The 24,372-nt window shown below is 36.0% G+C and overlaps 1 protein-coding gene across 2 annotated transcripts in view; it reads right to left on the bottom strand.

The window, feature by feature from the left end:
- Window positions 1-24,372, bottom strand: part of BMPR2 (bone morphogenetic protein receptor type 2) — a 188,105-nt gene that overhangs the window by 15,194 nt on the left and 148,539 nt on the right. For both annotated transcript variants that reach the window (XM_082467004.1, XM_082467005.1), the window contains 3 exons: window positions 19,482-19,642; window positions 18,315-18,462; window positions 14,017-14,153 (listed from right to left, as the gene is read on the bottom strand). In XM_082467004.1, coding sequence (XP_082323130.1) covers window positions 14,017-14,153; window positions 18,315-18,462; window positions 19,482-19,642 — 446 coding nt within the window. The remainder of the gene's footprint in view (window positions 1-14,016; window positions 14,154-18,314; window positions 18,463-19,481; window positions 19,643-24,372) is intronic.

Genomic DNA, 24,372 nt, shown 5'->3' with positions numbered 1-24,372 from the left:
ATTCACGAATAATGAGGAAAGACTGTATATAATGGATTTAAAATGGACTTGGATTTGAAGATAATAAAAGAAACTGAAGAATCAATTATAACTAACTTTTTGTGACAAATATACCTCTAAAAACTAGTTATACATTTACCTTAGTGGATTTTAATATTGGTTTGAAAAAATGAACTGGTCCCAAGTTATGAAAAGAGGAATTTTTCTTTTTATTTTGAAATAATTTCAAACTTACTTTTCTTTTCCTTCATGATTTTGACATTTTTGAAGATTATAGGCCAGTTACTTTTTAAAATGTTCCTCAACTTATCTGATGTTTCGTCATGATCAGATTCAAAGTTTGCATCTTTGGCAGAAAATCACAGAAGAGATGCTGTGTTCTTCTCATTGAATCCTATCATGTGGTACACATTTTTGATTTGTCCCATTACTAGAGAAGTTAAGCTTGATCACGACTGAGTTGGTGTCTGCCAGGTTTCTTCATTGTAAAGTTCCATTTTCCCTTTAATAATCAATCACCGTTTGGGGGGGAAGTACTCAAAGCCCTGTAAATATCCTGTTCTGCATTCAACTTTTCACCCACTAGTTTTAGCATCTCTTGATGTTTCTTGGCTGAATCAATTATTTCTATGATGCTTGCCAGTAAGAAGACACTTAAAAAAATGATAGTAAATCCATAATAGGAATATAGACGAAGTGCACATAAACAAGAAATGCAAATACCTTAAAAATATGCTAAAATGCTCAACCTTATTCACCATGTTGAGATAGTACATAAAATGTAGTAGTTAAGAATATTAGTTCCAGCTTTGTAGTGTCAGTACCAGCTCAATTAAGATCCTGGCTTCAAATTGTGGCTCTATTATTTACTAGTTACAAATCAAAACAAGATCTATTTTTACCTACCACATTAACAACGATAAATAAAATTTTGTAACACAAAGTGTTAGTGATGGAAAAACAGGCTCCCAATATATATTATTATTGGGCGTGCCATCAGTTTGGAGGGTAATCTGGCAATAACAAATTTCAAATGTATTTGCCCTTTGATCCAGCAATACTACTTCCAGGAATTTATTCCTCAACTACACTTTTACATTTGCAGAAAAATGCATGTATAAGATGTTCACTGCAGTTGTCATTTATAACTGCAAAAGCTGGAAACTACCTACATGTCCTCTAACAGCAATCTGCTAAAAATTTATGGTATAATGGATACTATGCAGCATTAAAAGAATGAGGAAGATGTATATGTTCCCAATTGCTAAGTAAAATGGTTAAATGGGTATAGTAATTCCCATTAGTATGTTACAAAAGGATATAAAAACATATAGTCTTGTAATATGCAGACATTTCTGGAAGTCTTCAGAAGGAACTTAACAGTGGTTGCTTCTCCAGAGGGGTTTTTGGATGTCTGAGGTGAGTGTAAGAGTTTTCACTGCATATTTTTTGTATTGCTAAAAATAACTTTAAAAAATATATATATTTATTTATTTATTTGACCACGCCTGGTCTTAGTTGCAGCACACGGGATGGGATCTTTGTTGCCTCGTTCGGGATCTTCGTTGTGGCGTGCGGGATCTTTAGTTGCAGCATGTGGGATCTTTTTCAGTTGTGGCATGAGGCATCTTTAGTTCTGGCATGCAGGCTCTTAGTTGCAGCATGTGGGATATAGTTTCCTGACCAGGGATTGAACCTGGGGCCCCTGCACTGGGAGCGCAGAGTCTTAACTGCTGGGCCACCAGGGAAGTCCCTAAAAATAACGCTTTATTGTTTGAACTCTTTGAATTTTTACCACATGCATGAAAAACATTTAATTAAATGGCTTTTTTTAAGTGGGTAATGTATGTATTGATAATATGTCACTAAATTCAAAAGGTCAAAAAGGGAATACAATCTCCCTCCCATCCCTATCCACCAACCACCCATTTTCCCTCTCTACAGGCAACAAATATCACCCATTTCTTGAGTATTCTTCCAGAGAAACTCTGTTTTTTTTCAAGCACATATACGTCACATACCCCCACATACAAATTTATAGCTTCATCCATGTTCTTAATTACTAAACATAAAATGCAACACTGAAGCATACACACTGAAATCTTTCTAAAGCAAAGATCTGGACACCTTTACACACAAAACTAAAAGTGACCCTTTCCTTTTCAAAAATAAAGCACTAACTATTTTACAGAGTCCCATTCACCAACTGCTTGCTGGCCCAGAAAAGCTCAGAAACACCAATATCCAAGTAGTTAGAAACCATACACTGAATTTTCTATATCTTGAGGAAACAGAGACATTGAATGTGGATAAAATTTGTTATTTTTCATTATACAGTTGGGAAATAATTTGATAAAATTCTTTTTGAAAAATGAGACCAAAAAAAGACAGTCATCAAGGCATTGTATTGGATGATGAATAAAATCAGGTAAACAGAAGCATTGCTCCCTACGTCTAAGAAGTTTCCATTTTTAAGACAGAATCATTGTTGATGAATAATAATAGTAAATAATTGATGAGTTCTAACTTTGTACTAGATTGTTTTAACTCATTTAATTCTTATATGAAGTAAATACTATTATCATCTCCATTTTTCAGATGCAAGAAAAGAAGCCCAGAGGAGTTCTAGGACACATGGCAAAGTTAAGATCAAAGTCCAGGCAGCATAGCTCCACAATTTATACATTATCCTATGCTGACTGACTCTAAGCTATGCTGGTACAGGAAAGTTCCCAGTGGATAAATGGGTTGGTTCTGCTACAAAATTTGCAAGTTGATTTTTTGAAGAAAATCTATTACAAGTTCCAAACAACGTTAAAATAATAGTTGGTAAGTCATTAAAACAAGTAAAGACTTAGAAGTTACTAATAAGAAATTGGGAAAAGGAAAAATTAGAAAAATAACTGAGAATTCAAAGAGGGTGACTATAAGGAGGACTTTGAGGGTCTAAAAAACAATAATTTGGTTGGAGAAAACTTCCAGAAATAGAGTAAAGCAATGCTGAATACCCCAGAATAAGGGGAAAAGTCGTTAAGAGAAGATTAATGAAATAAACAGTATTAAACAGGAGGATTAAGTCACCAATGGGAAGTCAGGTCTTCAAACAAATACTGAGAACGGACTTGACAATTTAGATGAAATTTAGATGAAACGGATAAATTCCTTCCAAGGCACAAACTGCCATCAACTATACTCCAATAAAAAGTTAAAAGAAAAAAAAAAACAGACAAACTGCCAAAGCTCACTCAAGAAGGGATAGATGACCTGAATATTTCCTGTATCTATTAAGGAAGGTAAATTTGTATTTTAAAACTTTCCCACCAAGAAAACACCAGGCCTGGATGGCTTTCTGAATGAATTCTACCAAACATTTAAGAAAAAATTAATGCCAAGTCTACACAGGTCTGCCAGAAAATCAAACAGGGGAGGATATTACCTAGTTCACTCTATGAGGACCTCAGTCAAAACGGCAGAGGAAGGATCTTTGGGGGACATTCCTCCCAATAAGCACCAATAACTTGGCAAATATTATCAAAATCAACTTTACTGAAACTCTGGAAGTTAGTCAAATATTACAGCAACCAACTAAAATATAACTGGAAGAAGAAAGGCCACTGAAACAGGGTAGGAGAACTCTGTGGTGAGGAGAACTCTCCCAGGCCCTGGAGTGCTGGCAGATATGAACATGGCTGCCCATGTTCCCAAGGTGGGTACCTGGTCCCAGAGGGAGAAGAGTGATCTTGTCTCAAAGGAATTATGCTGTTTTGACATGTGTATGAGATCCCTGAAGGACTGATTCGAGAGGTCTATCTTTGTTCTGCCTAACTCAGAACTCTCTCAGGACAGGGAAGTAGCTATGACTAAGTGGAGAACATTCCCTGAAAACACTGAAAACCAAATGAACAAGTGCTATAGCCTGGGGAAAAATATAATAGTTGAGGCACACAACAAAAATGCTGAAAGTCAGGGAGGAAAAGCTGGGTGGAGAAACTTTGGGGAATAAGGGCATTGAAAAGCTTCCACATATACTGGGGAATCTAGAAAACCACACACAGGTCCAGGGCAGGATGCATGCTCAGAGAAGACCATAAGCTTTCATAACTGGCTGGCTCAGCCAGTAGGAAGTATTTAGGCTCAGCACTAGCAGGAAGTGAAGGCTAAGGCAGAATTGTAAAAGGCCTGGATAAGTGTTAACGGAGGGCCCCAACACAGAGCCAATCTCCAAAGACTTGGAGAATATTTTTCTTTTGTTTCCTTTTTGCCCATAATGATATCCAAAACATACAATTTTAAACAAAAAATTACAAAGCATGGGAAGAAACAAGAAAGTATGCCCCATTCACAGGAAAGAAGAAATGAACAGAAACTGTCCTCAGGAAATACAGACGTTGGAGTTACTAGCAAAGACTTTAAATATGCTCAAAGAACTAAGGAAACCATGGACAAAGAATTATAGGAAACCAGGAAAACAATGTCTCAACAAAATGGAGAAGAGCAATAAAGAGATAGAAATTATAAAAAGGAATTAAAAAGACACTTGGGAGCTCAAAAGTACAAAAACTGAAATGAAAAATTCACCAGAGTGGTTAACAGCAGATCTGAGCAGAGAGAAAAAAGAATTACTAAACTTGAAGACAGAAAATAAAAATTATCCAATCTGAGAAGCAGAAACAGAAAAAGAAGAAAATGAACAGAGCCTATAAAACTTCTGAGGCACCATTAATCGCACCAAAATACACATAATGAGTGAGAGCCCCAGAAGAAGAGAAAATGGAGAAAGAATATTTGAAGAAATAATCGTCAATAACTTCCCAAATTTAATAAAAGAAATAAGTCTACACATCCAAGAAACTCAAGGAACTCAAAGCGGAGTTCCACACTGGGACATTATAATCAAGTTATAAAAAGCCAAAGATTAAGAGAGAATCAGGCAGCAGCAAGAGAAGCAACTTGAAATGTATAAGGGATCCTCAATAAAGGTAACAGTTAATCTCTCATCAGAAACCATGGAAGTCAGAAGGCAATGGTATGACATTGTTTAAACTGCTGAAAGAAAACAAGTGTTTTCTATAGAATTCCCAAGAATTCTATATCAGAGAAAACTATCCTCCAATAGTGAAAGAGAAATTAGAATCCGCCTGCCAATGCAGGGGACAAGGGTTTGAGCCCCGGTCCGGGAAGATCCCACATGCCATGGAGCAACTAAGCCCGAGTGCCACAACTACTGAGCCTGCATGCTACAACTACTGAAGCCCACACACCTAGGGCCCGTGTTCCGCAACAAGAGAAGCCACTGTGATGAAAAGCCTGTGCACCACAACAAAGAGTAGCCCCTGCTCGCCGCAACTAGAGAAAGCCTGCACACAGCAATTAACACCCAATGCAGCCAAAAATAAATATATTTAATAAATTTTTAAAAAAAGAAAGAAAGAAATGTTAAAGGGAATCATTCAGGCTCAAGTCAAAGGACACTAGACAATAACTTGAAGCCATATAAAGAACTAAAGAACACTGGTAAAGTAACTATATAGGGGACTTCCCTGGTGGCGCAGTGGTGAAGAATCCACCTGCCAATGGAGGGGACACGGGCTCAATCCCTGGTCAGGGAAGATCCCACATGCCATGGAGCAACTAAGCCCATGTGCCACAACTAATGAGCCTGCGCTCTACAGCCCAAGAGCCAAAACTACTTAAGCCCACGCGCCACAACTACTGAAGTCCGCACATCTAGAGCCCACGCTCCACAAGAGAAGTCACCACAATGAGAAGCATGCGCACAACGAAGAGTAGCCCCCGCTCACCGCAACTAGAGAAAAGTCCACACGCAGCAATGAAGGCGCAGCGCAGCCAAAATAAATAAATAAATAAAACAAATAAATCAATCAATAAAAAAAATTTTTTAAAAAGTAACTACATAGGTAAACAAAAAAGCCAGTATCATTGTGTTTTTAGGATGTGACTCCTATTTTTTCTATAGAATTTCAGACAAATGCATAAAACGTAATTATAAATCTATGTTAATATGACTCAGTATTTTCAAAATGTCAATATAAGCAACTGAAGACCTATGTATGCATTTTCAGGTATTTCCCTCAAACTATTTTCCATACTTCCATTTTATCAGGAAACTATTCTTTCCCCCTTTATTAACTGATCTATGTTTGGTTCCCTGGCAGTTTTTAAAATGAGTTTTAACATTCATTAATATTTAGAAGATTTTGAGTTTTGTTACAATAAAAATGTTTTTTAATTTCAATGCAACTATGAAGCAAAATGCCTTCATAAAAAAAAAGGGATATTTCTCATTTTATAAAACTATGTATTTGCTATCTAACTCTAGTACTGGATTCTCATTGAATAGAAGCAGCAGTTCTATTGACTGCAGCACATTAGATTTTAAATGGATTAATTGGAAGTGAACCAAATACTACTTCTTTCTTACTCAGCAACCTCATCTAAATTGAAAGTAAAAAGTTTTCAGAAAAATATGCATATCCCGTAATGGTAGGGTTGCCAAGAGATACTTCAGAACAAGGAGTCCAATTTCTCTGAAGAAATAAAACAATTTAAGGAAGATGAAGTTGTATTTTACTAGATAAAATTTCACAAAGAGACTTTTCTTTGAAGCGTACTCTACTATGAGGCTGGCACATCTAGTGAATCCTGATAAAGGATTCAGCCTCTCACCTGATGTCAGGGACCTCTTAAAAATCTGTCCCAGTTCCCACAGCAGGGACTACAGTTTGGTGGCAATCTTGGGCATACGAGCTTGGGAATAGGTCTTCAACTGTCTCATACCTGAAGGTTTCAATCTCATTAGAAGCAGAAGCCTTCCTTGAAGGTAATCTACTTACAAAGATGAACAATGGAAAAAATACTCAATCTAAATCTATCTGGAAACATAAAATCTCTCTAGCTTCTTTCCAAAATGCCACAACCCCAGGATCCAGAATGAAAATATTCTAATCCTATCAAGACAACCTACAATTAAAATGTGAACATATGCAGTAAAATGATTTATATTGCTTAATGAAAACTTTCTCATTTTTGTTCTTTAACTATAATCAAGAAATTACTTGTAGAGATTGGAACCAAGATGGTGGAGTAGAAGGACGTGCTGTCACTCCCTCTGGCGAGAACACCAGAATCACAACTAGCTGCTGGACAATCATCAACAGGAAGACACTGGAACTCACCAAAAAATATACCCCACATCCAAAGACAACGGAGAAGCCACAATGAGATGGTACGAGGGGCGCAATCACAGTAAAATCAAATCCCATAACTGCTGGGTGGCTGACTCACAGACTGGAGACCACTTATACCACAGAAGTCCACCCACTGGAGTGAAGGTCCTGAGCCCCATGTCAGGCTTCCCAACCTGGGGTTCCGGCAATGGGAAGAGGAATTCCTAGAGAATCAGACTTCGAAGGCTACAGGGATTTGACTGCAGGACTTCGACAGAACTGCGGGAAACAGAGACTCCACTCTTGGAGGGCACACACATAGTAGTATGAGTGTCGGGACCCAGGGGAAGGAGCAGTGACCCCAGGGGAGACTGAACCAGACCTACCTGCTAGTGTTGGCGGGTCTCCTGCAGAGGTGAGGGGTGGCTGTGGTTCACCGTGGGGACAAGGACACTGGCAGCAGAAGTTCTGGGAAGTACTCCTTGGTGTAAGCCCTCCCAGAATCTGCCATTAGCCCCACCAAAGAGCCCAGGCAGGCTCCAGTGTTCGGTTGCCTCAGGCCAAACAACCAACAGGGAGGGAACCCAGCCACACCCAACAGCAGTCAATCTGATTAAAGTTATGCTGAGCTCTGCCCACCAGAGCAACAGCCAGCTCTACCCACCACCAGTCCCTCCCATCAGGAAACTTGCATAAGCCTCTCGGATAGCCTCATCCACCAGAGGGCAGACAGCAGAAGCAAGGAGAACTACAATCCTGCAGCCTGTGGAACAAAAACCACATTCACAGAAAGACAGACAAGGTGAAAAGGCAGAGGGCTACGTACCAGATGAAGGAACAAGATAAAACCCCAGAAAAACAACTAAATGAAGTGGAGATAGGCAACCTTCCAGAAAAAGAATTCAGAATAATGATAGGGAAGATGATCCAGGACCTTGGAAAAAGAATGGAGGCAAAGATCAAGAAGATGCAAGAAATGTTTAACAAAGACCTAGAAAAATTAAAGAAAAAAAAGAGATGAACAATACAATAACTGAAATGAAAACTACATTCGAAGGAATCAATAGCAGAATAACTGAGGCAGAAGAACGGATAAGTGACCTGGAAGACAGAATGGTGGAATTCACTGCTGCGGAACAGAATGAAGAAAAAAGAATGAAAAGGAATGAAGACAGCCTAAGAGACCTCTGGGACAACATTAAACGCAACAACATTCGCATTATAGGGGTCCCAAAAGGAGAAGAGAGAGAGAAAGGACCCAAGAAAATATTTGAAGAGATTATAGTTGAAAACGTCCCTAACATGGGAAAAGAAATAGCCACCCAGGTCCAGGAAGTGCAGAGAGTCCCATACAGGATAAACCCAAGGAGAAACACGCCTAGACACATAGTAATCGAATTGGCAAAAATTAAAGACAAAGAAAAGTTATTGAAAGCAGCAAGGGAAAAATGACAAATAATATACAAGGGAGCTCCCATAAGGTTAACAGCTGATTTCTCAGCAGAAACTCTACAAGCCAGAAGGGAGTGGCATGATATACTTAAAGTGATGAAAGGGAAGAAACTACAACCAAGATTACTCTACCCAGCAAGGATCTCATTCAGATTCGATGGAGAAATCAAAAGCTTTACAGACAAGCAAAAGCTAAGAGAATTCAGCACCACCAAACCAGCTCTACAACAAATGCTAAGAGAACTTCTCTAAGTGGGAAACACAAGAGAAGAAAAGGACCTACAAAAACAAACCCATAACAATTAAGAAAATGGTCATAAACAATTAAGAAAATGGTCATAGGAACATACATATCAATAATTACCTTAAACGTGAATGGATTAAATGCTCCAACCAAAAGACACAGGCTTGCTGAATGGATACAAAAACAAGACCCACATATACGCTGTGTACAAGAGACCCACTTCAGACCTAGGGACACATACAGACTGAAAGTGAGGGGATGGAAAAAGATATTCCATGCAAATGGAAAGCCACAAAAAGCTGGAATAGCAATACTCATATCAGATAAAATAGACTTTAAAATAAAGAATGCAACAAGAGACAAGGAAGGACACTACAAAATGATCAAGGGATCAATCCAAGAAGAGGATAAAACAATTATCAATATATATGCACCCAACATACGAGCACCTCAATACATAAGGCAAGTGCTAACAAATATAAGGGAGGAAATCGATAGTAACACAATAACAGTGGGGGACTTTAACACCTCATTTACACCAATGGACATATCATCCAAACAGAAAATTAATGAGGAAACACAAGCTTTAAATGACACAATAGACCAGATAGATTTAATTGATATTTATAGGACATTCCATCCAAAAACAGCAGATTACACTTTCTTCTCAAGTGTGCACAGAACATTCTCCAGGATAGATCACATCTTGGGTCACAAATCAAGCCTCAGTAAATTTAAGAAAATTGAAATCATTATCAAGCACCTTTTGTGACCACAACACTATGAGATGAGAAATCAATTACAGGGAAAAATCGTAAAAAACACAAACACATGGAGGCTAAACAATACTTTACTAAATAACCAAGAGATCGCTGAAGAAATCAAACAGGAAATCAAAAAATACTTAGAGACAAATGACAATGAAAACACAATGATCCAAAACCTATGGAATGCAGCTAAAGCAGTTCTAAGAGGGACGTTTATAGCTATACAAGCCTACCTCAAGAAACAAGAAAAATCACAAATAAACAATCTAACCTTACACCTAAAGGAACTAGAAAAAGAAGAAACAAAACCCAAAGTTAGCAGAAGAAATCGTAAAGATCAGAGCAGAAATAAATGAAATACAAACAAAGAAAACAATAGCAAAGATCAATAAAACTAAAAGCTGGTTCTTTGAGAAGATAAACAAAATTGATAAACCATTAGCCAAACTCATCAACAAACAGAGGGAGAGGACTCAAATCAATAAAAGTAGAAATGAAAAAGGAGAAGTTACAACAGACACTGCACAAATACAAAAGCATCCTAAGAGACTACTACAAGTGACTCTATGCCAGTAAAATGGAAAACCTGGAAGAAATGGACAAATTCTTAGCAAGGTATAACCTTCCAAGACTGAACCAGGAAGAAATAGAAAATATGAACAGATCAATCACAACTAATGAAATTGAAAATGTGATAAAAAATCTTCCAACTAACAAAAGTCCAGGACCAGATGGCTTCACAGGTGAATTCTATCAAACATTTAGAGAAGAGCTAACATCCACCCTTCTCAAAATCTTCCAAAAAACTGCAGAGGAAGGAATACTCCCAAACTCATTCTATGAGGCCACCATCACCCTGATACCAAAACCATACAAGAATACTACAAAAAAAGAAAATTACAGACCAATATCACTGATGAATATAGATGCAAAAATCCTCAACAAAATACTAGCAAACAAAATCCAACAACACATTAAAAGGATCATACACCATGATCAAGTGGGATTTATCCCAGTGATGCAAGGATTCTTCAGTATGCACAAATCAATCAATGCGATACACCACATAAACAAATTGAAGAATAAAAACCGTATGATGATGGGCTTCTCTGGTGACGCAGTGGTTGGGAATCCGCCTGCCAATGCAGGGGACACAGGTTCGGGCCCTGGTTTGGGAAGATCCCACATGCTGCGGAGCAGCTGGGCCCGTGCGCCACGGCTGCTGAGCCTGCGCTCTAGAGCCGGTGCTCTGTGACGAGAGGGGCCACCGCGGTGAGGGGCCTGCGCACGGCAGTGAGGAGTGGCCCCCGCTCACCGCAACTAAAAAAAGAAAGCCCACGCACAGCCACGAGGACCCAACGCAGCCAAAAATAAATAAATTAATTAATAAAAAAAAAGAAGTGGGAGAAAATCCCACTTTAGAAAAAAACCGTATGATCATCTCAATAGATGCAGAAAAAGCTTTTGACAAAATTCAACACCCATTTATGATAAAAACTCTCCAGAAAGTGGGCATAGAGGGAACGTACCTCAACATAATAAAGGCCATATACAACAAACCCACAGCAAACATCATTCTCAATGGTGAAAAACTGAAAGCATTTCCTCTAAGATCAGGAACAAGACAAGGATATCCACTCTCGCCACTATTATTCAACATAGTTTTGGAAGTCCTAGCCTCGTCAATCAGAGAAGAAAAAGAAATAAAAGAAATCCAAATTGGAAAAGAAGAAGTAAAACTGTCACTGTTTGCCGATGACATGATATTACACATAGAGAATCCTAAAGATGCCACGAGAAAACTACTAGAGCTAATCAATGAATTTGGTAAAGTTGCAGGATACAAAATTAATGCACAGAAATCTCTTGCATTCCTTTATACTAATGATGAAAAATCTGAAAGAGAAATTAAGGAAACACTTCCATTTACCATTGCAACAAAAAGAATAAAATACCTAGGAATAAACCTACCTAGGGAGACAAAAGACCTGTATGCAGAAAACTATAAGACACTGTTGAAAGAAATTAAAGATGATACCAACAGATATACCATGCTCTTGGATTGGAAGAATCTATCTTGTGACTACCCAAAGCCATCTACAGATTTAATGCAATCCCTATCAAATTACCAATGGCATTTTTTACGGAACTAGAACAAAAAATCTTAAAATTTGCATGGAGACACAAAAGACCCCGAATAGCCAAAGCAGATTCCTCCCTGACTTCAGACTATACCACAAAGCTACAGTAATCAAGACAATATGGTACTGGCACAAAAACAGAAATATAGATCAATGGAACAGGATAGAAAGCCCAGAGATAAAGCCACGCACCTATGGTCAACTAATCTATGACAAAGGAGGCAAGGATATACAATGCAGAAAAGATAGTCTCTTCAATAAGTGGTGCTGGGAAAACTGGACAGCTACGTGTAAAGGAATGAAATTAGAACACTCCCTAACACCATACACAAAAACAAACTCAAAATGGATTAGAGACCTAAAAGTAAGACCGGACACTATAAAACTCTTAGAGGAAAACATTGGAAGAACACTCTGACATAAATCACAGCAAGATCTTTTTTGATCCACTTCCTAGAATAATGGAAATAAAAAGAAAACTAAACAAATGGGACCTAATGAAACTAAAAAGCTTTTGCATAGCTAAGGAAACCATAAACAAGACAAAAAGGCAACCCTTAGAATGGGAGAAAATACTTGCAAACGAATCAATGGACAAAGGATTAATCTCTAAAATATATAAACAGCTCATGCAGCTCAATATTCAAAAAACAAACAACCCAATCCAAAAATGGGCAGAAGACCTATATAGACATATCTCCAAAGAAGACATACAGATGGCCAAGAAGCACATGGAAAGCTGCTCAACATCACTAATTATTAGAGAAATGCAAATCAAAATTACAGTGAGGTATCACCTCACACCAGTTAGAACGGGCATCATCCGAAAATCTACAAACAACAAATGCTGGAGAGGGTGTGGAGAAAAGGGAACCCTCTTGTACTGTTGGTGGGAATGTACATTGATAACAGCCAATATGGAGAACAGTATGGAGGTTCCTTAAAAAACTAAAAATAGAATTACCATATGACCCAGCAATCCCACTACTGGGCATATACCCAGAGAAACCCATAATTCAAAAAGACACATGCACCCCAATGTTCATTGCAACACTATTTACAATAGTCAGGTCGTGGAAGCAACCTAAATGCCCATCGACAGATGAATGAATAAAGAAGATGTGGTACATATATACAATGGAATATTACTCAGCCATAAAAAGGAACGAAATTGGGTCATTTGTTGAGACATGGATGGATCTAGAGACTGTCATACAGAGTGAAGTAAGTCAGAAAGAGAGAAACAAATACCGTATATTAACACATATATGTGGAACCTAGAAAAATGGTACAGATGGACCAGTTTGCAGGGCAGAAATTGAGTCACGGATATAGAGAACAAACGTATGGATATCAAGGGGGAAAAGTGGTGGTGGTGGTGGTGGTGGTGGTGGTGGTGATGGTGGTGGTAGTGGGGTGGTGTGATGAATTGGGAGATTGGGATTGACATGTATACACTAATATGTATAAAATGGATAATAATAAGAACCTGTTGTATACAAAAATAAATTAAATTAAATTAAAAAAATAGTTGTTTAAAATAAGAAATACAGGGTACTGTCATTAATAAGAGGGCAATTCAATAATTATGACATATAATGGAATGCTGATCAAATGGACAGAAAGCGGTACATCTATATATGTACTGACATGAAAAACTAAGTGAAAAAATCAGCTTCAGAAATGATAGTGGATGATCCTACTCATGTTAAAAAAAAAATGAGAAAGAGTGTGTGGATGTATGTCTTGTATGCAAATGTTTGTAAAATGTTTTTAGCGTTGTAGCAACAATTTACTGAAATAGCAGGAGCCTCTGAAAATATTTCAGCGTTGTGAACTGCATTTTTAATAAGCAGAATTTATATGTGGTACCTTGGTTTCTTTTTGGTGCAGTTTAAATTTCTATTAGTCCTTGAATATGTAAGTCTGCACTAATTAACATTTTTGGTACCACTCTCAAGAGGATAAATGGAATGGAATTTCAATAATATTTAAAATATTATCATGTTAATTATTCTAGCTGTTACCCAATGTAGCAAACTTCAGACACAACAGTTAGTCCCTCTTTGAAAATATATAATAGCATACAAATCAAGTAAGTTGGATTTCTGGCATTAGACAACTCTAAAAACTATTACCATTATTAACAATCTATTTTTGCTTCAAGCAACATTTGAACATCTTCATCATAAGTCCTCTTTTTCAATAATTTAGTTTTTCCTTACCAGGCTATTTTCTTTCCAAGCTTCTGGGAACTTGGGTCTCTGTTTTTCCCTAGACACCAGAACCTGCATATCTTCAAAAGTGGGATGGTTTCCAACCTCTGTCTGAAAAGCCATCTGGTATTCTGGTACAGATTCACCTGTGTTTTTTTTTTTAAAAAAAAAGATAAGAGTAAAATTTATAATTATAAAGAGACCCTGTTGTGGGTTTTATGCACTATTAGTAAAAGCTCTAGTTAGAATAGTCTTTTCTTGATAAATTAAATGTTTGTTATAAATTAGATGGTAGTTACAATGATGGGCAGCTATTTTTAAATGGTTTCTAGTATTAGTGAATTTGGGGGTGGGGGTGGACATTATTATATACATGAGGTTTAACACTTAAAACTGAATTCTTATCCCATACAGGGATTGAGGGTGGTGACTATGAGGAGAAAGTCCAAGATCTAGTACAACAAACATGTCTGTAGAACTAAATGTAAGTGGGTGGGTGGTACAGTCATGTCTCATTACATCACTGACTCTATTATAGTCTAGCCAGATTTTTCATATGTCACAAAAATTTTTATGATAATGACCATTTGACAAAAAATCAATAAACTGATTTTTCCCCTTAATAAGTAGTATCTAGATCAAGGATTTTGAAATATCATTAAGTATTCTACCACTGTTTAATAACCCTATTCATCACCAATATGCACAATCAGCAGCTTGTGATAAAAGACTTACGATTTTTACAAAATGTTGTCAAATTAAACTTAATTAACATATTCAGCCACCCAGAAGACCTCTGGGACCAACATTTAGAAAACCAATCGTTTAGTCAAAATCTTGGCAAAGAACACAAGAGAAATAGACTCTTCCTGCCTCCTTGTCCCTCCCCCAATACCATTAAAATGACAAGATAAATTAGAAGAAAGAATACCAGGAAGGAGGTAAGGCACTTAGGTTCTAATCTTGGCTTCATCTCTATCTAGGAAAAACCGTTTAACTATTCTGTGTTTCAGTTTTCCTGTCAGCAAAATGGAAATGTCTGCCTTCCTTATCTCACTCACGTGGAGACAATACAAAATTTATAATGACCCAGATAGAAAGTACATTATAAAGCATGTAATTGAAGTTTTATGCTTCAATTTGAATATTCAAAAAAAACACCACCTATACACTTGCCCTCCACCAATATTAAAAAAGATTTACAAAGAGTAATTCTATAATTTATGTAGCATAGCCCAAAGTTTTTGGAATATTGTACTATCTATAAATACAAATGGTATTTTCACATATTCTATAAAGATTTAAGCAGATACTTACTTTTGATCAATAACCATCAACACTGAACTTGAAAGACAAAACTAAAGTATTTCATCCTGCCAGTTAGTGTATCACTTTCTTTCATGAAATCTCATATGATAAACCCTCAACCCATACCATCTGTGAACTGTAAGATACTTACTAATCTATCTCTTTTGTCTTTCTGAGACATATACACAACACACATACATACCTTCCAAGTGTTATTTTTTCCTCAAATGCTCTTCAGTAGAATAAATAAATATTTAATACAATTTTACTTATTTGTTTTAATTGGGTGTAAATTATAATTAGAAAACTTGCTAAATAAAACTGATGCACAATCTTGTTTTGGGAATGGAATGACATTAAGAATTATCAAATTTCTACTAAATCTTCATGGTTCTCATCTGTTACTTGTTAATTATGTCTCTAAGCAGTTAGGAACGTTTTAATCCCCTTCTTAAATTATGCTTGTTCTCTTCCTCCTTTTTCTTTCTCTTGCCTTCTTTTTTTCTTCCTTCCTGCCTTTCCTTCCTGCTCTTCCTTTGTAATATAGATCCTAATTCATTTATATTGTTAATATTTTACAGAGAGAGGCAGCCTTCATAACAAACTGTTTCCATTCAATAAAATGGAATAATAATAAAAGCATGTCCTGCACTTGGAGTTCTATTATAGAAGTTTAAAAAATATTTTATAAGAATTTTTCCACTAATATATGCTATTCTTTAGGCTTATTCATATGTTTGTGGAAAACTTTTTTTCAATTTACACCCCATTTCACTGTTAAAAATTTTAGGAGTACCCTGTATCCTCTGCCTGTGCTTTTTTAGCACTCTTTTCCTCCTACACCTTGTAATATTTCTGTCTTCTCTATTCCACAGAAACTCCTCTAAGAATACCAATGACCTCCTCCTATTCAAATTCCAAGATCATTCCTCAGTTCCACTTCCTTTTGACCTTTCAATTACATATGTTTCCACTAATACTGGTTCTTAATACTTTCTAACATTGACTTCCAAAATACTAAGATTTCTCAGTTTCCTCACTGTCCATTTGTCTTCCTATGACGGGGGAGGGGGAGGTGACCACCTAATAGTCAGTCTTTACTCACCAATGTTTTTCTCTCTTCATTTATTCTTTTAGGGGACTGCATCCACTTATATATTCTCAATTACCATCTCTATGTAGGTGATTCCCAAATAATCATTTTAACCTTAAATTCTTCATTCTTTTAAGTTCTTCAGTAACAATTTTTTCAGTTGTCTATCAATACCCCACCCAAAAGTTCCCACAATTAACTCATCTTTCCAATGTAAACCAGTACTTTTTCCTAAGCTCCTGGCTGCCACCCTATTTCTCAGACCTCTCAATACTTCTCAATTCCCTAGACTGTCTTCCAATAGCTAACCAGAACCATAGCTTCCTTTTCTACATTTTGTCTCACATATGCCTCTTCCTCCCCATTTCCATACCCAAGATTGCAGGGTATCTTAATGCAACTCTCTTCTTTTTCCTTTACTTTTATTTTAAATTTTGGTTAAATGTACAAAACATAAAATTTACCATTTTAACCATTTCTGAGTGTACAGTTCTGTGGCACTAGGTGCATTCACAATGTTGTGCATCCATCTCCAGAACTTTTTCCATCTTCCTAAACTGAAATTCTGTATACATTTAAAAGTAGCCCCCAATTTCTTTTTCCTTTTTAAACTCTTTCTAGTACTATTTCAATTCATCCTATATTTCTATTATAATAATATTCTTCAAACCAGATTTAATTGTCTTTTATTTTTCAAACATCTGATATTGCATTTTATTATTTATCAGTCCAAAAGCAACAGATATTCTTTGAATCAGTAATTGTTCAAAAAATGTTGCTGATAGCAATGTACTAACTAAAGCTGATACAAGAATCATTTCAGTCAGACATGCTTCTAAAAACCAGAAATTCTGGATTAGGATTTTTTAAAAATATGTGGCCAAAGTTCCAATAATAGAAATTAAAAGCTCCATGGTTCCAATAATATGTGATACTACTGCAATCACTGCTATTTCCAGAAAAACACTTTGAGTACTCCGTACTTCCAATTAACTAGAAAATATACTTCTAAATAATAACTGATTGATGTGTAGGTAATCTAAGTAATTATTAATTTATTTCATTATATTTTAAAATTAAACTATTGTTAAATGCTTTCTGTTTTTAAAGCAAAAAAATTCAACCCCACTACTAATCTGTTTTTATTAAATAGTTCCATTTCATAAATTTGTCCAATCCTGGTTTAACTGACTGTATATCCTTTTCTTATGCTTTTAATGTGGTTATTCTTATAAGATAAAGACCATTTATGTCAAGTCATTTTGTACACCACCTATAAGGGTGCAGTGCACATATTGGTAATTACTTTAAATTTTTATATCACAATCACAGTGATGTAATCTTAACAAAAGGAAAAAAAATATACAATTATTTGGCTATTTCAAGTAAGCCTCAAATAAGCATTCACATTAAATGAGTGTTCTTTCATGAAAGGAAGGAAGGTAGGCAGGAAGGCATGATGACAAGGGAGAAGTTTTTTAAAAAGGAAGAAAAGGAGAATGAAAAAAAGAAAGGAAGAAAAAAGTGTTCCAATGGATAATTCTTTACTTCTAATTCCTTATTGGGTCAATTCAGGAAACACTGTTAAGTGCAGCTTCTCAAATACTAAGAGGTTGTGTAAAGAAAACAATGACTGCTAAAGCAACCAGAGACCATCCTGAACACAGATAAGCTATTATGAGCAATTAATTAAATTACACTCAGATGCAAACCTGGAGTCCTTTCTAAAAAGTTTTTCCTGATTCACATCCTTCTGCTAGTAATGTTTCTGAACACTAGACGGCAATGAGCTAAAGGTTTAAATGAAAGTCAAACATGTCGAAGTCGACTTATTTAATATAGGTAGAAAAAAATATAACTGCTTCACTTCAAAACATACATCAATTTTTGACAACCGTTCCCTTACCTGGGAAGAGGTCTGTACATCTCATAAATATCTCCCAATAAATTAGTCCAAGTGCATACATATCTACTTGTTTCAAAGCTGATTCACAGTCCCTCAGGTTCACAGCTCCTTCTAGAACTTCTGGTGCCATATATCTGATTGTGCCAACCTGATAAATTAGAGTGATGTATTTCAGAAAAAGAATGTAGCATATTCTGAAGGGCATACATTAGACCAGAAGTTATACATAAATTTCATGTCAACAATATGTCAATGTTATTTGAACCAAAGCAAGTCACTGAACCTTTCTATACCAAATTTTTAATAAATAAAATACCCATTTTAGGACAGCTTGGTTGCTTCCAGTTTTTGGCAATTATGAATAAAGCTGCTAAAACGTTTATGTACAGGTTTCTGTGTGAATATAAGCTGTCAACTCAACTGGGTAAATATATAGGAGCGTGATTGCTGGAAGACTGTCTTCCAAAGTGGCTATACCCTTTTGCATTCCCACCAACAATGAATGAGTTGCTGTTGCTCCACATCTTCACTGGCATTTGATATTACTGTTTGGTTTTTTTTTAACCATTTGAATGTAATGGAATCTTGTTTGGATTTGTAGTTCTCTAATGAGGAATGATGTTGAGTAACTTTTATATGCCTATTTGCCATCTGTATATCTTCTCCAGTAAGGTGTCTGTTCAGATCTTCTGTTTTTTAATTGGCTTGTTTGTCTTCTTACTGTTGAGTTTTAAGAGTTCTTTTATATTCTGGATACAAGTCCTTTATCAGATATGTGTTTTTCAAATATTTTCTCCCAGTCTATGGCTTGTTTTTTTCATTCTCCTAATACTGTCTTTCGCAGAGCAGAAGTTTTTAATTTTAATAAAATTCACCTTAGCAATTTTTTCTTTCAAAAAAAATACCCTTTTTAAATAATTAAACTGTGATATATTCATCCTATTCAATAGCATTCCTATTAATATTGACAAAAATGAGTTGGAATGGCAGTGATTTGCACAATGAATTGATGAACTTCATGCAATGTCTTCCGTATATCTTAATTTTGTAATTCCTAATATGCTACACTTGGATAAGGATAACTGTCCTGAGTAGTTAGTGGGTTTTTAAATGCAATTTATTATGTCTTGAAAATATGTCAGTGTGATACCTTTTGTATACACTCACCTCACTTATGGCTGCATTATCTTCCTCCCCTGGGCGCACCAGTCTATTTCCAGTCAGCTTCATGGACAACCCAAAGTCACTAATAACACAGGTTCCATCATTTTTTACCAGAACATTTCTGCTATTTAAATCTCGATGGGAAATTGCAGGTTTATAGTGATCTGTTTGGATAATTTTCAAATATTTATTAATGCTTAAATAGCACTACTGGACATGAAATGAGCATGAAGGTAACAGGGGCTATATAAACATAGAAGATAGTGTTATTTTTCTGCCCATTTATTTTCCAATAGCAAAAAAGGACATAAGAAATCAAAATTTCAACTCACAATCCCCACTATTTTCGGTATATTTCACAACATAACTCCTGTTGGAACTATAATTAATTAAACTCTAAACATTCAGCTACATAAACATTCAGCTGCAATTAATAGCCAAGAGGCTGTTGCTTCTAATTTTAACATGTACTTTTTTTTCCTTTTCATTTCTACAGTAGCAAAAGGAGGCAACAGAGAAAGGAATATCTGGCATAAAAAACAATAAAAAGTCAACTTATCTAAAACAATTATCACTGAAAAACTGACATGGCTCCAAAATTGGTATATGTATTTTATAGTATTCTCTTACAGCTTAAACAAATCAAACCTATGACAGAAAATCCCAGTTCTGTCCTGAGGCTTAGCCATGTATCTAAGCCCACCACAATTCTTCAAATCAAACTAGAAACACTTTTGCAATGGACTGGTAGCTGCTTTATGATTTTACAAAGAAACAAAACACTATTATACTCATTCTATTACTTGTTTATCAGAAGACTGTATGTTCCATGTAGGCAGAGAGAGAACATGTTTTGCCTGAATTCAAAAGGCATGGCACATAGTTAATGCTTGCTGAGTGAAAGAATATATCCAACCTAAGCCCCTAACTAAAATCATAATTCATTTCCTCTTTATAAGAAAACCTTGGCGGGGGGATGGGGAGGAACGGATTGAGAGTTTGGGATTAGTAGATGCAAACTATTATATATAGGATGGAAAAACAACAAGGTCCTACTGTATAGCACAGGGAACTATATTCAATATCCTGTGATAAACCATAATGGAAAAGAATATGAAAAAGAATATATATATGTATAGCTGAGTCACTTTGTTATATAGGAGAAGTTAACACAACATTGTAAATCAACTATACTCCAATAAAATTTTTAAAAAAGAAAACCTTATATAAATCTTATATTGAAATAAAACCGTAGCTCTTGAAAAGAAAAAAATTCTATAGTACCATTCCCAAATTTATTTATTTATTTATTTATTTATTTTTATTTTTATTTTTTTATGGCTGTGTTGGGTCTTCGTTTCTGTGCAAGGGCTTTCTCTAGTTGTGGCAAGCGGGGGCCACTCTTTAGCGCGGTGCGTGGGCCTCTCACTATCGTGGCCTCTCTTGCTGCGGAGCACAGGCTCCAGACGCGCAGGCTCAGTAATTGTGGCTCACGGGCCCAGCTGCTCCACGGCATGTGGGATCTTCCCAGACCAGGGCTCGAACCCGTGTCCCCTGCATTGGCAGGCGGATTCTCAACCACTGTGCCACCAGGGAAGCCCCCAAAATTTAAAATAACTCCTCAGGTATAGAAAGAAATAGAACAATCAGAACAAAGTCAATGATAAGTTGAGAGTGTTTATATTCAGGCACAAAAAGACTCAGTATTTACACTTATTATTCTCATTAACATGTATTAGACTTCAATTTCACCAACAATGAAACCAAAGACAGAAGATAATGATTCCTTTGATATTGGGGCGGGGGGGAGGGGGAGGCAATAGCACAACTAGAAGAAAAATAGCAGTTACCAGGTTTCTTTTTCTAAAAATTGACTTCTATCTCATTTGCTCCTCTTCCCGGTCCAGCCTTCCAAAGTATGTACTAACATGGCTCATTCAACCCCTAACAGAGCTACATTTCTTACTATGGATAAAACCACAACATAAGTATATGTGGTATAATCTCGAGCTGATATTTATATAAGAAAATTTATAGAGACACTGGAAAATGTTTGTATACTAACACCAAAGCAATACTTAAACTAAAATATCTCACACATAAGGGAAACCAGGTTAATAATGTGAAGAATGTGCAATGAGTCAGTCAGTCAGCCAGCCAGAGGGGAAAACAGGGTAATACTTTCTGCTACTAATAAAAAAGGAAACAAAAGAAATGAAAAGAAAAGAGGAGAGGGAGGAAGCAAAGGAGGAAGGAAGCGAGGGAGGAAATAAGGAAAAAGAAAAAAAAGAAAAAGGAAGAGACAAGAGGATTCATCACCAATGCAGAGGGTGGAACTATAGACCACCTTTTTGAGACTTCTTTTCCCCTTAAAGTTCCCCTCAATATTCATTTTAATTTTTTTTACTGGGGAAGGGGTTGTGGTTTGTAGAAAGGGGGGCAGAGCATGTAATAATTTTGCCCTGGGCAGTAGCACACTTGGCAAATTTCTTAAAGCAAAGTGGGACACAATATTATTTTAATTATGTTAAAAAATAAAACCTGAACACAAAATAGTCTCTCTGTGGATATTTACATAAACACACACACACACACACACACACACACAGCAAAGGACCTGGAAAGATGTACATAAACTAGTTAATAGTAAATTTCTGGTTATAGATTTAAGTGATCTATATATGTTCTTTCTTTGCTAGACTTTTTTCCATGATAATGTTACACTGACATTATCATTAGGAAAAAAATTCATAGGGAGAACCAATTACAAATAAACAGGTTCAACTCCTACTTTTCCTGAAGCAAAAAATAGCTGAATAAATAATAATAGTATTATTCCTTACTACAAAATTTGTATGCCAAACAGCAAAGTTATATCTGAAGATACGGGGAAGAATAGAGTTCTCTGAAAAAAAGTGAAATGCCACTTTAAATATTTTGAAATAGTACAGTTGGAATATTTATTTATTATTAAAATATAGTCATTTACAATGTCATGATAGTTTCAGGTGCACAGCAGTGATTCAGTTATACATATACATGCATACACACACACACACACACACACACACACACACACACACACACACACACACACACACACACACACATATATATTCTTTTTCAGATAATTTTCCCTTATAGGTTATTACGAAATATTGAGTATAGCTCCCTGTGCTATACAGTAGGTCCTTGTTGGTTATCTATTTTATATATAGTAGTGTGTATATGTTAATTCCATCCTCCTGATTTATCCCTCTCCCCCTTCCCCTTTGGTAACTATATGTTTGTTTTCTATGTCTGTGGGTCTATTTCTGTTTTGTAAATAAGTTCATTTGTATCTTTTTTTTTTTTCAAATTCTACATATAAGTGATATATGACATTTGTCTTTCTCTGGCTTACTTCACTTAGTATGATAATCTCTAGGTCCATCCATGTTGCTGTAGATGGCATTATATTATGGCTGAGTAATATTCCCTTTATATATATATACCACATCTTCTTTATCCATTCATCTGTCGATGGACATCTGTTGCTTGGCTATTGTAAATAGTGCTGCAATGAACATTGGGGTGCATGCAATTTTTCAAATTATATTTTCTCCGGGTATGTGCCCAGGAGTGAGATTGCTGGATCATATGGTACCTCTATTTTTAGTTTTTTAAGGAACCTACATACTGTTCTCCATAGTGGCTGTACCAATTTACATTCCTACCAGCAGTGTAGGAGGGTTCCTTTTACTTCACACCCTCTCCAGAATTTATTACTTGCAGACTTTTTGATGAGGGCCATTCTGACTGGTGTGAGGTATGGAATATTTTTTAAATAATTAGGTAAAACCAAAAATTCAAATAGCTAGTATACGTATGTTTTTTACAATAGCATATAGATACGCATTTTTAAAAAAGGTTAACTATTTAGCGATAATATTAGGTAATGTTTTAGAATAATATCTGTGTTTAAATAAAACTCATATTTAATGGCAATCATTCTTTTCAGCCAGTGTTTGACTAGAAACCTTACTGAATCATGCAAGCCTTGAAAAGGGGGATTAGGATGGTATTTTAAGCTCTGTGCTAAGCCAGCTCTTTAAAGGAGTTATAATATTTAAGAATAAGGAAACACAGTACAAATGGTTAATGAGCTAAAGCACTAAAGTAAGTGCATCAAATTGCTGACACAGGCAATAACATTGGTCAATTCTGTATTCAGGAAAAGCAAGATGTCAAGATAAATGAACTGATAAATTATTCAGGAGAAATTATTTATATATGAAGCAGCAGATAGAAAAGGTGATCCATGCTATCATACAATGGAACAAAGATCTAAGAAATTTTTACATTAAATATTCTCTTCAACTGAAAAAACAATGCATGACAAGAAAATTGCTGTAAGGGATGAAAATGCAAAGACGGATTTTCACAGCAAAGCTAATTTAGAGATGCCTGTGATGTGAAGTGTATATTGAAACAAAGTGAAAAAGCAAATATATTAAAAAGATGATTTGAAAAACTAGCAAAAATGTACACAAAGGCTGAATATAAATTGTTGTTATGGCAAGGAACATAACCACACGGTACTGACACACTGGTGAAGCCTGACTCCTCACCATGCGTTCTCCTCTTCCTATTTAGTAACAGAACCCAGTGTTATTTGAGGCAGCAATGCATCCAGCTAAACAAAAACAAAAACAAGCTATATTCAAAAGCATCCCTTGCAGCTAAGTGTGGTAGGAAAGCATGGACTAAATTCTGGGAAACAAAACATAAGCACAAGAGTGGGACTTCTGGAGGCAAAAGGAGGCAATTCCTTCTACTTTCCTTTTCTCTGCTGATTAGCATATAGCATGATGGACAATGAGGTGACCTGGAAAACAAGGCACATATAAACAGT

The sequence above is a fragment of the Balaenoptera physalus genome (assembly GCF_965194825.1).
Source record: "Balaenoptera physalus genome assembly, chromosome: 6".
Classification (NCBI taxonomy): Eukaryota; Metazoa; Chordata; class Mammalia; order Artiodactyla; family Balaenopteridae; genus Balaenoptera; species Balaenoptera physalus.
Note: the sequence above shows the minus strand (reverse complement) of the source record. Positions and strands in the feature narration are given on the sequence as shown.